This window comes from Ischnura elegans, chromosome 10 (genome assembly GCF_921293095.1).
Source record: "Ischnura elegans chromosome 10, ioIscEleg1.1, whole genome shotgun sequence".
In the NCBI taxonomy this organism is placed as follows: Eukaryota; Metazoa; Arthropoda; class Insecta; order Odonata; family Coenagrionidae; genus Ischnura; species Ischnura elegans.
Genome location: NC_060255.1, coordinates 31355657 through 31371277, shown reverse-complemented (window position 1 = coordinate 31371277; position 15621 = coordinate 31355657). Strand labels below are relative to the sequence as shown.

At 36.0% G+C, this 15621-nt stretch overlaps 1 protein-coding gene across 1 annotated transcript; it reads right to left on the bottom strand.

Moving 5' to 3' along the window:
• Positions 1-8592: 8592 nt before the first annotated feature.
• On the bottom strand, positions 8593-13705 carry LOC124167145 (piggyBac transposable element-derived protein 4-like). Its single transcript, XM_046544947.1, has 3 exons — positions 13672-13705; positions 11940-13558; positions 8593-8605 (listed from the first exon to the last, which is right to left on the bottom strand). Exons 2-3 carry the CDS (start codon positions 13556-13558, stop codon positions 8593-8595), a joined length of 1632 nt encoding a protein of 543 aa, XP_046400903.1. The 5' UTR covers positions 13672-13705.
• Positions 13706-15621: the final 1916 nt, after the last annotated feature.

Sequence of the window (15621 nt, the reverse complement as noted above, 5' to 3'; positions counted from 1 at the left end):
GTAAAAAGAGGAAAATAACTGATTAAGGCCAATTGAACTATTGAAAATTTCGAATGTGATAGATGAGAAAGTAAAACAAGTTTTAGAAGAAAATTTAAGATATCAAAAACGAAAAACGTTGTGCGCACGTAAGATTACATTCTTTTTCGCTAGGAGACAAATCTAATTTATATTGTCCAGAAATTATTAATTTTACTATCTCCTATGTGCACCACGTTTTTCATTTTTGATATCTGAAACGTTCTTCCAAAATTTATTTTACTTTCCCATCAATCATATTGGAAATTTTCAATAATTAAAGGGGCCGTAAGCAGTTATTTTCTTCTTTTTAACAAAATGTTTATTTAATAAAAATGCTGTTTTAATATTTATTGTTATTTTTATATTTTTTATTTTATTATTCTCCCAAAATATTTTTACAATCTTTTATGCTTTCATTTATCAATTTGTTTTAGCTATCATGATCTATAGCCCTGAAGAAAGTATAAAAAATATATCGAAACGTTGACAAACAATATCGCGAACGTTTCTATATATTTCTTATGTCTTTCAAATATCCTTCCATAGTAGCCTGAACTACTCCTCATTAAAACTTGTTTGGGTACTTGTCCAGTGTGTGAATTGTAAGAATGGAGTTGACTGATTTAAGGATCCCGGGGCTAGCCACGGTGAAACTTTACGGAGTCACCCGAAATGCTCAAATTGTGCGAAAGATAAAGAAGTTGGCGGTCCTATATTTCTTTACAAATTAAGACCTTGTTTTCTTAATTAATGCTCGGCTAGAGTGAATTGTCGCCGGGCGTGACTACGGTGCATTGTGGCGTCTATCCAAGTAAAGGGTGGAATTTCCAGTTTCTAGTGAGGCAGAGTAATTGTCGACTTCCGTAATGGTGACGTAGCTGTGATGGAATGAAGTTGTGCTTGGGTTTTGTCACTTGTAGCAGGGATCGCCCATTTGATGATTTCTCTTGTTAGTCATCTTAATATTTTTCCCCGAAAATTTTTAAGAAATAAATATTTTGGCTATTTCGCCAAATAGTGAGGGTAGATAGCTATTTTAAAGTCAGCATTATACGTTTTTAGGTACTTTCTCTAGCATTCAACTCCAACTTTAGTACATATTATTTTTAATTTTTGGTGTTAAAAATTTATTTATAAACTTATAAAATAATTATTTCATAAGGGAATAGCATATGCATCACAAAGTATGCAACATTGTCACCACAGCTTTGTCTTAGTTGATCTACAATTACAGCTCGTGTTAATAATGAGGAGTGCTGGCGGAAATGACACGAAGGCGGGAAAAATAAAATATTCGAGTCTTTTTTTCTCTCTTGCTTTTCCATATATGACAATAAGAAACACTCAAATTTTCATTCTAATTTAAATTATTGGTTTATTTGAGAAAAAGTGATTAAAAGTATGCTTGAAAGTATGATATTTAAATGGATGAAAGGAAATAATCTTTAAATTAATAAGCTAATTTTTCCAAAAAAATAGTAAAATTTAATTTGCTAAGGGTTTAAAAATCGAAGATCGCCAATGAGCACGACGGTGGAAAACGAAACACCTATTTATGTGATACTTTTATGTTAATGTTATGATATTATGACTCAATTGTGTGAGGGGATCCAAATTCCACTCGGTCAATGAGATATAGTAATTATAATTTCCACTACGATGGAATATTTAGCACGCTAATGCATAATGAATGAGCTATGCGGTCGTTAAATTTTCATGAAAAGTCGGCTGTTTAACTTTTGAAAGTGATGGCTGGAGGTAAAAGTTCAGCCACATATCTCCCTTTAAATGAATCATGTGCGCTTTATTACCGCATCAGCATGCATTATTGCAATAATTTTCTCATGCATGACTTTGTCAAACCTAAATTTTAGGCAGTATACCCTATTTCCTAGTCCACCCGTTGATAATTTTGTCTTGGAAGATGAAATTATTTCGAAGTGTGATGAATTTATCATATTGAGTGCATTGCAACGCATGTAGTTAATGCGATGAGTCGTATGAATGTTTTATTTCCACAGTTTGCTGGATACTTAACGGCAAACAATGTAATTAGTTCTCATTTAGCTCCGTAACTATAACATCAAGGAAGTTTTATTTCCATGCTTCTTTCAAATAACAGTGCACTTTACTCAAGACTAACACAGTTACTTAATAAACAGTATGCCGCAAGTATGCATCCATTTGTAGGCAAATAAATTTTATTTCCCACTTTAACTACATATTTTTAAAAGTTTTAAAATGCAAAAATATTAAGTTACATAATTGTAAGCACAAAAATCATAGCAATCTTTACAAAACTCTTTGCATACTTTTTTGCAAATTCTTAAACGTAACTAATAAGGTATTACATAGATTGCATATAAACACTAAATGGTAACTAAGCAAGTCCTCTCGAGACACATGGCTCTTCAGAAGGTTCTTGCAGACATGGTTGAGGGCTGGTGTTTAACACATATATTTTAGCAGAGGAAAACGCATTAGCATTAAACATAATCATAGCATGTATTAGGTTCTCATGTATTGAAATATGTACAAATTTCATTAGATTATGGTTCATTTTCTGGTAGGAGCTTCTTATATTTTCTTTTTAGTTCCGAGATTGTTGTTATGTTTCGTGTTTTATCATTTATGTAATTGAATGATTTTGGTTAGTTATTCTTAATTCGATAATGAGTACGAATAAAATTTCAATATGCTCATTTGCTCTGTCCTCAATATTTTCTCTGCGGGGCCAATTTTCAGGATCGTAAGTTTACTTTCTGAATACCTGTTTTACTCCTCGAATCCATTAGACCACTAGCGAGTCAACTTGAGGATGATATGAATTACTGCACCATTCGTTTTCGGGTTTGATAAGGAGTCAGAAGGCCTGTGGCCCTGCAGATATTTGAAATAGCCCTTTTTCCTCACCTTAATGCCGCCCTTTTCAACTCTGTTCCCACCTACGTTTTACTCGGGACATATTCCGTCTCGTAGGTACACAAAGTTGTCGGGGCTAAGTTTGTAAAAATACATTCCGAGCACGTATAGGGCTTGGTATGGGGACAGATGCCATTTAGACTTTTCGCGAGGCGTGGGGACGAGAGAATAGGGGTAACTTCGGAGGGCACATCAGGAAAAGGGTTCTTGTAAGGGCTAGGGGTGGGTCGAAAGGCCACGGGAAGTGCGGTAGGGGGCGCGGTGTGGGTGAGGAGATGTGTGGTAGTTGAGGGTGTATAACGCGACGACCGTAGTGGAGCAGGGAAATGTCACGTTTAATGAAAGATGGTGGTGTACCAACACGCTCGCTTAATTCGCTTCATTTAGTGTTATGAACTGATGAATTATAGTTGATTATTTTTCATTTTTAATTGTAATCATAAGTATCTATCTATTAATTTTTTTAAGTGCGTAATATTTTTCTAAATATGAAAAGACAGCGAGAATGCATGAAAACTAAACCTAAAAGGATTGAATGCATAAGATTTTAAAATGCTTAACACACCAATCACTCAGAGATTCAACCTTAATTTTGGTAGAAACAGGTGAGGGTAGATTTAATCCCAATTTAAGTCACAGTTGTGTGAATTTAGCACACCCAGAGTCGGGGGATCAGGCCCTTTTATTAGGGCCACACTCGTATTGAGAATTTTGCTGGAGGGGGAGGGTTCAACCCGGTAATTAATCCTGGGAACCATCATCTGTAACCAGACGATTTCGTCAACGGGCTACCGCGCTACATGTATTCGCTGTAGTTATTTATTGAAGCTATGAGAATAAAGAAACTGAAATGGAACCTATAGTAAATGACACCAATATCACGTACTTTTAGGTTAAAGAAAACACAATGCCATAATATTATATTTTAATATTAAGAATAAGTAGATTTTATGACCTAGTAGCTGAAATATATCGTGGAGCATTGTCAAATGTCCTGATCAACATGAAGGTAGTTTTTTGTGAGCTCAAATCATTACTATACTACTTTACTACAATACTATACGGAAAACGCATAAGAACATTTACAGCGAATTTGGTATTTAAAGCAAACCTCAAACTTCTTTTTTAATGGTCAATAATTGCAGGTGATAATTGTGTGGCCGAATAAAAGTAACCCAAAAGATTTACGTTTTGATCATCTCTATGATGGATACATTAAAATCTATCATCTACTTTTGATGCAATCATGTTTGTAAGGTTTCATTATGGGTTGCCGCACTCCTAAAAAATGTCATTAGTCATTTTGTTAAGGATTTCAAACCTAACTGGTAGGTTATTTTAGAATTGCTCAGTTAGAGGTCCATTTGATAATACTGCTGTTGTATGCAACATTTTTACCGATGAATATTCCTATTATAACATAATTTGTAAAATGATGCGTGCCAATGTTTGCCTACCTAATGCCAATATTTAGCCACCTGCCCAAAAACACTCCTCTGTACTTGGGATTCAAGATTAATTTAGAGGAGAAAAATTCATTCGACCCAGTTATTTTTTTGCTATGCATATTTCTTTACCCTCCTAACCTCATCCGAGCCAAATTGAAAGTTTTTTTTTCAATAAAATTCCTGCGTAGAGTTAAAATGTGGAAGAGTGAGTGGTTTTGGACCATTTCCTCGGGAGTCGCTTGTACAGGAGCGCAAATTGCACGCACCCCGGTCTTACGACTACTCCTCATTACTTTCCCCTTCCTCCGTCACCACGATGCAAATGAACTCATTAGCATACTTCGACACGAGCATTAAAACCCCTATGATGTTCCCTCGGGAGACAAAACAAGCTCACTGAAACGCGAGATGCCCCTTACTCTCACTCTGCACAACTTCTTTACCGCTGTTCATTCCCTCACTTGAATGCTTCAAAATGCTCCCTTCCACACGACACCCAGCGCTTACTTATACTGTATTCCGGGTCCCATACCCACCACGGATAATTGACTTTCTCCTAAAAATTCAGGTTTCTTGCAACACCCTTTAGAGACGTTTGAATTTTTTGCCACCCTCATTACGATTCCACGACGTCTTCTTATTTTTTTATAAAGCCGGTATTCCTTCTACGTCCCATCCTCTTCCTTTTTCCTCTCATTCAGAGCCACAGTGAATTAAATGAATTGGATCTGTTCGATTATTTCGTTTTTTATTGTTTTCTTCCCTCGCATTTGGGTCCTTCCACAAGAGGACTTCATAGAGGGGATCTAATTTCATCCCACAGAAGGTTGATTTCTGTGGCTACTTAGGTCGCAATTTATTTGGTTTTCAAAAATGTCCGCAGCTTGGTGATGAGTGAAATGCGATCCACTTTTTTCCCGCACTTTACGTTATAAAGCTTCTAATTGCGAGGAATGGCATTGAAGAGATATGAATATATATGAGAGATATGAATGTGATAAATTGCATCATCCTGAATGTAAATTCCGGCTGACACCCCTAATAATACCTAATTTACCTGTGAGACTCGGATCAATTTTTCCGTTAGTGACGCTAGTGCTTATGTTTGTAAGCCGATTTAATTTCGCGATGAGTGGCAACGCATTTAGGGGCAGACTTGAGAATCCTCTTTTGTAATAATCATGGCACCCTTCCACACGACACCCAGCGCTTACTTATACTGGATTTCGTGTCCCATGACCGTCCGAGGATCGTTGGTTTTCTCCTCAAAACTCAAGTTTCTTGCAATACTCCTCGGAGACGTTCAAATTTTTTGTGACCCTAATTATGATTCCACGACGTCTTCTGCTATTTTTTACAAAGCCGGTATTACTCCTACGCCTCCTCCTCTACCTTTTCCCTTTCATCTAGATCCACATCGAAATAAACGAGCTGTTCAATTCATTTCGTTTGTCATTGTTTTCTTTCCTCCCAATTGCATCATTCCACAAGAGGATTTAATAGAGGACGCCCAATTTCGTCCCACAGAATGTTGATATCTATTGCCACTTCGGTCGCTTTTTCATTGGTTTTCAAAAATGTCTCAGCAGGAAATCTATTATAAATCTCGTGGATGTAGGCTGGCATATGATGCAAGAATGACAAAAAAGCGATCTTTATTAATTTGGATCTTTTGAATACTATTTTTAATTGTTTTTAATGCAGGTATCTCGTGGACATATAAAAGCCACTGTGCTTCCGATATAACGGTACTTTTTGTTCTTATCAAATAGTGGCCTAAGTGCATTCTGTCATATATTTTGTTAATAGTAAATGGAAACGAATTATGAAAGGCATTTTATTGGAGAATAAAAATTTAAGTCAAATATACAACCATGACCAAATTCGGTAGACGGTGCTTGGCCAATGCAACATTATTTATTTCACTGGCTGTAAAACTTACATATCGCAAGAAGTACTGTATTTTTTTTTTTTTTAAACTCTGGAATTGCGCCTGAAATTGATTGGTAACGGTGTTACAAGTTGAAAATCCGTTAAATATTCCCGGAATTCTATTGCTCGTCAAATTCTCAATCATTGTTTATTATTATCTTCACTGGTTTTCAATGCAATGTACTCTAGTTTTCTCGTACAAAATGTAAGAATACCCTGAAAAAAATGTAAGTTTCTGGCAAAACGTAAAAGAAAATGGATTGGAATTTTACACCTCACTTATTCAGTAATGGATCAAATAATCGTAGCCCTCTATCTTGAATGCAAGTAACTTGGGAATGCAAAAAATTTAACTGAAGCAACAATGCTTAGTATAGGCTACCGTTAGAGTAACCTTCTCCGGTGTCTAGGTAGAGGTATAGCCAAGTACATTTTATACAAAAGTTATCATTGAATAGATTATAACAAAAGCCATCTTTGATGGGAATCAGTGAAACAGCGTCCAAAGCTGTTGATCTCCAGTGTACAAACATTTATATTTATAAATCTAGTTTAAGTGCAATAGAAGGCCTCCGTAAGTCAATGAGTTATTTTTCCTTACGAGCTAGATTTTCGGAATAGTAAGACATGACGATTTAGTTAATTTGATGTATTTTTTGAATTTCATAACTTCATCCAAAATTTTGAAGTACTCCCTGTCGCTCATGGATATAAATCAAGAATCATTTCAGTGGCTGATGTGAAGTAGCAAATCGGGTGGCTACCATATAATTAAGTCCAAACGTACCAATAGTTATTTAGAGTGCATAAAATAGGTATAAGTCACCGTGAAGTACTTGTTTATTTGTCAAGGAAGTACATTCAAGCAACGTTTGGCTTTTACTTTTCTTGTGTTGTTGTTCTTTCTTCTATATTAAATCATACGTTTTTGAATGTATTTAATAGATGAACGTCTCCCCTCTGCGAATATTTACTTTTATCTTTTTTCCTAAAACGCAGATTTCTTTTAGCCGCATGTACCTTGGTGGATACAGTTGATGCTGCTTATGTTTTCTTAACGTTTTGGTGAAAAGTTACTGCTGTAAAATATATATTCATCTTTTTTTCGGGGAATTCATTATACCTTCTCAGCTGCGTTTGTTAATTAAGCATATTTCAAGCGAATTTATGCATGTTCTTAGCTTTGATTTGTGAGCACTGAGTAAAACATTAAACACGATTACGTACTTAGGGTATGATTTATTTGCCTGTTACGCCATGAAAAAACTGCTCTAATTCAACCGGGGGAGAGCGATTCCTTTCTTCGTGTTTTTATTCTCACTGTCACCACGTGTGCCGAAAAAACAGAATCTGAATTTAAGGTCGGGCACTGTTTATTTATGTCTTTCCTCAAAATAAGGTTTACAAGGAATAATTATTTTGATATTTTTATTGAACATGGTTTTAGCGAGCACACGACAAGAACGTACCTGTGAAAATGTTTTCAAATAATTAATACTGGGTGACCCGTGCAAAAATTTTACACTTTCACTTAGATTATATTTTTGATATTTTTCTTGCTTATTTTAAGTTTTTTTTGGTTTAGTTATGGATTTAATGCGTTCCAATCCTTTTTTAAGTTAAGAATTTTGAATAAATAATAATAAAATTTTTGGAGTCAATATACCTCGAGCGAGTAATCAACATGGAACAATTGAAACGATTGAAAGTCACATTAATGGATGAATAGTGAAATTCGAGTTTAAGATTGAATTTTTTCCTAATTCATTGATTCAACGTTTAAATTGATTAATAATTGTAGGTGCAGTATTGAAGGAGCAAATACGGAATGACAGAAAAAGACCTTTCTGTCACAATATCCAGGATGAAGATTTATTTAAAATGAGAAACACAGTGCTTGTACAGCCGTTAAAAAAACGATGCATGTGCAATAGATTTTTATGCTTTGCTCTCATTTTGTTCTAGCTAATTGAACACTGATAACCCGGCGGTATTCGCGCCGTGTTAGCAGTGTTCGCGGTCTGCAAATGGTCGCGTTGTGTGTCTCTGACACCCCAAAAGTTTCCTTCTCTTTCTTTGTAAAAATGTATTTTTTTCAAAATTGTATATCTCTATTTATCTTTTGTTTATTTAGGCACTGCTATACCCAATATTTTAAACCATTTAACTGACTTATATACTAGAAAGAAATTTTTTTTAACAGCCTGATTTGCAGTGGGCAGTTCGAGTTCCTCCAAAAACATTGAAAATTTTTATTTTTTCGTTGTATTCAAGGAATGGAGCTGTAATATTGAGATAAAAATACATGGCATATAGGTACTATTATAGAATATAAAATCTATCACCGTATCTCATCATATTTTCAACATCGACCTCTATTTGCCTTAGGTAAATATTGCATCTGTTTCCTGACTTTCCCGAATATCATTATTGAGCCTTCAATTTTCCGACAGTTAAGCATTAGGATATTAAGTGTTAGCTATAGTATAAAAACCTGGTTGTTCGACGAACGGTACGTAAATCTGTCAATCCTCAGACCTACATCTCATTAGTTGATGTCTGCATTGATGAGAGAACAGTTACAGACGCAGGGGATTTTGAAATTAGGATCCATTTACGTTGAAGAAGTGGATTTTCGGAGTAATAATGTTCATCTTTGGTTGGGTACCATATTCACGCTGAAAATCTTTGTTCTTTGAAGCTTCTCCGATTATCTGTTATATCCGCGTTTCTCAAAGCGACTACTGCGAGATAAATTGCCGACAAAAACTGGAATACCATTAAATATCTCTCTACTTTATGGTTCCCCATTTTGCAGCACTTTTTGTGAAAGGACATGCAAATGGAATCTTCTTGCTGTATTCTCTAGAAACTGCCATTAAAAATCTGCCTTTTTTGTTTCCTTATGATGGCGATACTTGTTTAATCAAAGGGAAATCGTGTTTTATTATTGGAATATAATTCGCGCTCACAAATTAGGCTCACCATAACGTTTGAATCACTATGAATATACATTTATTTATATCGCCATGTTATTTTCTAGTTGCTGGCAAATAAAAAAATACACAATTTAAATCAAATCGGAATACTTGCATTAAATTAGCGCAACATTCAGTTCATAAAAACTTAAGTACTCCAGAAATGGTTTTTGTAATTACTGCATAGTTAATTTTAAAATTCAGTGTGGGTAAACTCTTCTCGGGATTCTCACGGGGTTAATGTTTCCATAATAGCTAACGTTTCAAGATCCGACTCGGGGCTCATCCTCGGGGACAAATGAATAAAAATAATTAATTATTATAAGATTATGTTACATACGAATAATTAAAAATAGTTGATGTCACGTGCTTCTTCTGAATGGGCCACCGATTATAAGCTATTCCCACGCCAGGCGTATTGTGCTCTTATGATTTTTTATTGTTTGCCTTCTAGTGATCGATTCATTCCCTCTTGGAGTGGTTCACCAGGAACGAGGAAAGTCATCCGGAAATCTAATAACGCTATAATGAAATTATGAGTGAAGGACTGAATGAAATTTTTTTCGCCATTGCACACCTTTCCCTTCATTCTACCGAATTCTTTTGTGATTGACGATTTCAGGTAGTAGTAAACGATACTACTTTAGAACGCAAACATCAGTGGTACGAAAATGGCTGAAATGGAATCATTAACTTGAGCTTAAAGCGAGAATAATTGTCATGGGAAGAATTCCCTTTAGCCGGAAATCGAACCAGGGACCTCTGGCTTTCCGGGTCATTACGCAAACCACTACGCTACCCAGTTTCCTTAATTTCCGTGTTAATATATTGTATGTAATTCTTGTGCGTTATGAGAGAAAGTGTGTTATGAAAGTGTGTGTGTTAAGAAAAGTTATCCACGCGTAAATAACTGTAAATTCACAATCGAATGCAATTGTCAAGACAACAAATCACTCAGTTAAACCAAATAAATATATTTTTTATGTATGTTAGCACCAGTTTTGTTCTAAATAGTGTATGATGGTAGCCCCAAAACTTTTTCACAAAGGGGTACCTATACATATATTCCACAATTATTACTGTTTTTTTCTCGAAGTAATGTATTGAATATGAGTGGAACAAGATTATATTATTATTGTTATTATTATTATTTTTATTATAAAATTGCCGCGGTTCACGGTACTATATTTTTAGCCCTAGTTTTTGAATGAATTTTAAGTATACATAAAGTAGAGTATACATAAAGTCGAAACTTCAAGCTTGTACATGGTTGAAGGGCTCCATATTATCAATAACAGACAATTTGTTACTTCCACAAAATATTTAAATAATTTCTGTATCATGACAAATTTTGGCTGTTAAATCTAAATCAAGTCCAGGAAAAAAATATATTTTCTACATTTGATAATTGTGAAACAGCCGAAACCGGTCAAAAAAGGAAATTATTACATATTTTGTGGAAATAACAAAGTGTCTGTTATTGATAATAGAGTATAAACAGATGATAAAGTGTGAGAAACAGGTTTTTATTTCATAGAAGGGAGGAAATGACTGGTTGCGGTTATTAACGTACCGAGGCCTATAGGAGTAAGGCGTGATGATTGAGGGATAAGACTTAGCAGGGATATCGTGGGGACGTGAGGAGACCAATCTACCTCATTCTACCGTAGGGTAATATCCCCTCCCTACTTACCCCTAAGAGACGCCAAGTGGGCTCGAGGAGGATCAGGGAGGCATGGGTTAACTCTGGGCGTGGTCGAGACGGCAACGGACGTCGATTATCCGTAAGTGCTCTCACGCGACGAAGCGTACGAATTACGTCCCCTGGGAGAGCCTAATTGTTATTGGTTTCCTCTTTTTTATCTCCTGCCTCTTCCGCCTCAGGGCCTCATCATGTATCCAAAAACATGCTAGCTTACCTATGGTGTCCCCGCCGTTACCTAGTTGATATTTTAGCGTGAATTACATATTAATGTTGTGTCATCTTCGGCCTTTTCGAGATAACTTTGTCCCTGAGACGTAAAAAAATTCACCGTTCAGTATTTAGCCATTTGTAGTAATTCATTGACTTCATTATTGCATCGGTCGACAGGAAGCAGCAATAACCCTACTCCTGAATAAGTTTGGGTTTTATTACCATAGAATAGAAGAAATATTATACATGATATTAAATGTCCTTAACCCTTCCGCACTCGCGTCAAATTTTGGGACAAATATGCTCGCGTGGCGTCTGCTAGACGCCAATAGTGTACATTATAATATAATAGTTAATATTAAAATTAAATGCAACACACTACTTTTATGTTATTTATTTGCTCCTTTACAAGTTATAACATTGTAAATACAATAGTTTTTAACTTATTTAAGACATTTTAACCATCTTTTAGTAACTAAGCACATTTTTGATACATTGCTCTCAATTAAACCACATCACAGCAACAATTACATATTTTTATCCTTGCAAACAATACAAACGTATTCAGAATGCTCTAAACATATATAATGATCACAGGAAATGCACCTATATTTTGTCATTCGATTTTTTTTTCTGTCGCAAATGTAACATCTCTTTCTAGAATTCTCTTTTTTCTCCTTCGTTTTTTCCTCCGATTTCCTACGAATACTTTTGGAACTGCAAGTACTTGACTCATTATGTTCAGTTTCTTTGTCTTTCTCACTAATGGCTAAAGTTCTTTTTCTCAATTCCCTCGGTAAATTTACCACGTGACTACGTTTTTGCAGGTGCTCTTTAGTTAGTTCTTGCGCAAGGACTTTGATAAAATGCCTTCTTTTCAAAATTGCATGAGAACTCTCTTTGTTGTTTACAAGGTAAATAACCTGAGCATTTATTGCTGCCACATTGAGCATGGTATAAAATATAGTCATCGGCCACCTTTTGGTGTTTCTTGCTACTGAGTAAGTCGCGCATAATTTATCAACTACATCAACGCCAGATTTAGTTGCATTGTAAAATGTCACGATCTCTGGCTTATTCGAATTCCCTGTTGTTTCATCGATTGTGGAATCATGATGCATTGAAGATATTAAAATTACATTTTTTCGTGGCTTTGGTATGTATGATACCAATGTGCAATGCCTATCAAATCCAAAACGAGTTGTAAATGGTTCTCGACCGACAGGGGATGTAAAACTGGGTGGAAGCTGCCGTTTATTCTTCCTTACTGTTCCTACATACGTAAGGTTAGCTTTGAGTAGGTCTAAAACTAGCTCATAACTGGTAAACCAATTATCGGCGGTTATATTGCGACCACTGTGAGCAATCGGTCTAACCAACCTTTTTACAACATCATTGGCACTGTTACTAACGTAAAATGGGCCTTCCGGCTGCTTCCCAACGTATACTTCTAAGTTCCCTGTGTAAAATGTTTTAGAATCTGCTAGAGAAAATATCTTAATTCCATATTTTCCTGGTTTACTCGGGATGTATTGCCTAAATGCACATCTTCCTCTGAATTTTGATAGCATTTCATCAATAGTTACGTATTCTCCCAAAGAATAACTTTCACGGCAATTTTGAACAAATATATCAAAAACCTCTCTAACAGGTGCAAGCTTATCTAATAGCTTCCTATCGCTTCTAGTTGCTTTGTCATCAAACCGAAGGCTTTGTAAAATAAAGTGGAAGCGCTTACGAGACATCACCAATCGAAAAAATTCAACACCAGTTCCATCTGTAGACCACAAATCACTTGTATTTAGCTTACTATTTCTAAGGAAACCTGCCATATACAGTAATCCAAAGAAAGCTTTCAGTTCACTCAAATCGGTAAATTTACAATCTCTTTCCCTATCGTAACGATCTTTTTGGGATTCAATGAATTTATTAGTGTTTTCCAAAATAATAGCAAGCAGACTGTCGGTAAAAAAACATCTCCAACACTCGAGTACAGTCTTAGCGGTTGTAGCACTTTCTTTCACACGTGAATTCAGGTTTACAATATTATGACGACGAGTCCTTACAGTCACCACTGGTATTTGCAAAGCCCACTTCGTAGTTTTGTCTTTCCCAAAAACAAATTCTTTACCTGATTCTTCATCCTCTCGGTCACTTTCTTCCTCACTAGTAATTTCTTGCTCCGTATCCGTGTTTTGCAATTGTTCCACTAAGGAATCTTCTTCACCTTCGCTCTCATCATCTACTGCAGACAATTCTGAATCTGATGATTCCATCAGAAGACGCTGCAGATAGCTACGATCTTCCTCACGCATTAGGTTTAGCTGTTTTTTTCTCTCCATCTAAGGGACGTAAGTAAATCCAGAAGAGATACATCATAATAGGGAACAACCATCTACAGCGTGATTAATTTCATAAATGTATATGCATAAATATAAAGGAATATAAAACTTACACTTTCGAACAATGAAACACTATGAAGTGTAGCTTGTTCCACTGCACCACTCTGGAATTACTCGCACGTTTTACTGATAAAATTCAGGGGCTCCTTGCAGTCACAAGTTCCTTTCTGACGCACCAATACACCAACGGACAAAGAATGAGTGGTCGATAGCGGGATACTTGGGTATTTATACGGAGGAACTACAAGAGTTGCACATTTGTATATCCAAAAGAAAACAAGTTAGTAAATTAGCGCAATATGTGGGGACCCGACGTGGCATCTCTGCGGCTGCGAGAAATAGATAAGAAAAAGATAACTTGTCATAGATATGTTGGAGAGTTTCTCTAAGGTTGCAGATTGAAAAGAAAACAAAGTCGTCACCGAAATGGTTTTAGAGGCGGCGTCTATCACACTGTGCTGAATAGACATTGATAAGATACGTTAAAATTGAGACTCGACGAAAAGGCAAGCGTTGGACCTACGCAGATAGAAAACAAATTAGCAGGGCATATGCCGAATTCAAAAGAAAGCAAAGTCGTCACCGATATGGTTTCGCGACGCGGCGCCTATCCACAGTGCTGAATAGACTAGGGTAAGATACGTTATAATTGAGACTCGACGAAAAGACAAGCGTTGGACCTACGCGGATAGAAAAAAAAGCAGCTGGGCATATGCCGAAACAGCAGGCCGTGGCGTGCCGCTCCCCAGATTGCAATCAATTGCTGTGCAATTAAGTTGCACACAAAAAACCCACAATGGATGGGTGGCTGAAATACGACCTTCGAATGATTGTCTCCGGTGAAATCGAGAGCAGTAATTCCTTGATATATTCCCGCAGTAAACAAAAACGCGAGCTTAAACCACATAAATAAATAAGAGAAAAAAATTGCATTTTTATTTACAACAAATTAAAGATAATCATAATTAATAATAGCATTAAATAACAATTATAAAATATAAGAAATGAGCATTGATTGAAAATAAAATATTTATTAAATTGTAACGAATCTAGTCGCGTGGCGTCTGACAGACTCAAATACATTTCAAAAACCCTTGCCTGGCACCCTGCTATAAATTTATCTGATATGATTTAACTGAATGGCAGACAATTCGAAAAGAGTAAGGTACCTAGAAGGAGAAACTATTATACGCACACTTTGGCCGAAGAAAAACAAAAACATATTGGTTGGCGTCCAGCAGACGCCACGCGAGTAGCGGAGGGTTAAGCGGCTTCTATCGGTGATATGCGTTTAAAGATACAAAATAAGTTATTAATGATGTGCAGCTGCTTAAACTGGGCACAACGTTGGTACTTTTGATGTAAATTGTGGTAATGTTTTAGTTTTTATGAATGATGCATATGATTAATTATGCTTTTAATGCCACCTTTAGATTAGTGGATATACGAAACTGGTGAAATGAACACTGTAGCACACACAAATAAGCATCTACCTCTCCATGTGCCACATTTATGTAAATTGAATATATTGGTAGTTTATAAATTTTTTGTCAACCTTTACAACCTCAGACTTTCTGATGTTTCAAGCATATGCCTCGGCTGTTCGGCATTTTCCCAGGTGGCGACGATGGTGTTAACACTGTTACCCTCGTGTATCAGGTCATATTGGATAACGAGAATGTCTGGACAACGCTCAAGTACGGTGGTATGGGGAAAATAAGACGAAACGTGTTTCAAATTTTCGTACAAGCAAGCCGCTTGATAGGTACACTTGTTCTTAGGACCTGTTTACTCGATTGGACTGGAAGAACACGTCGACCCAACCGTTCGGGATCCCATATTTATTAGATGAAAGTGGTGGTCAGGGGGTGCGCGGAAATAACTTTCCGTATTTTAAAAATAAACTAGAGATGCGTATAGCGGTGATCTTTTGCGAATTGAATATATTATTTTTAATTATTCTGGGTCATTTGAATGAAAGCCATATTTTCAAATTTTGTGAT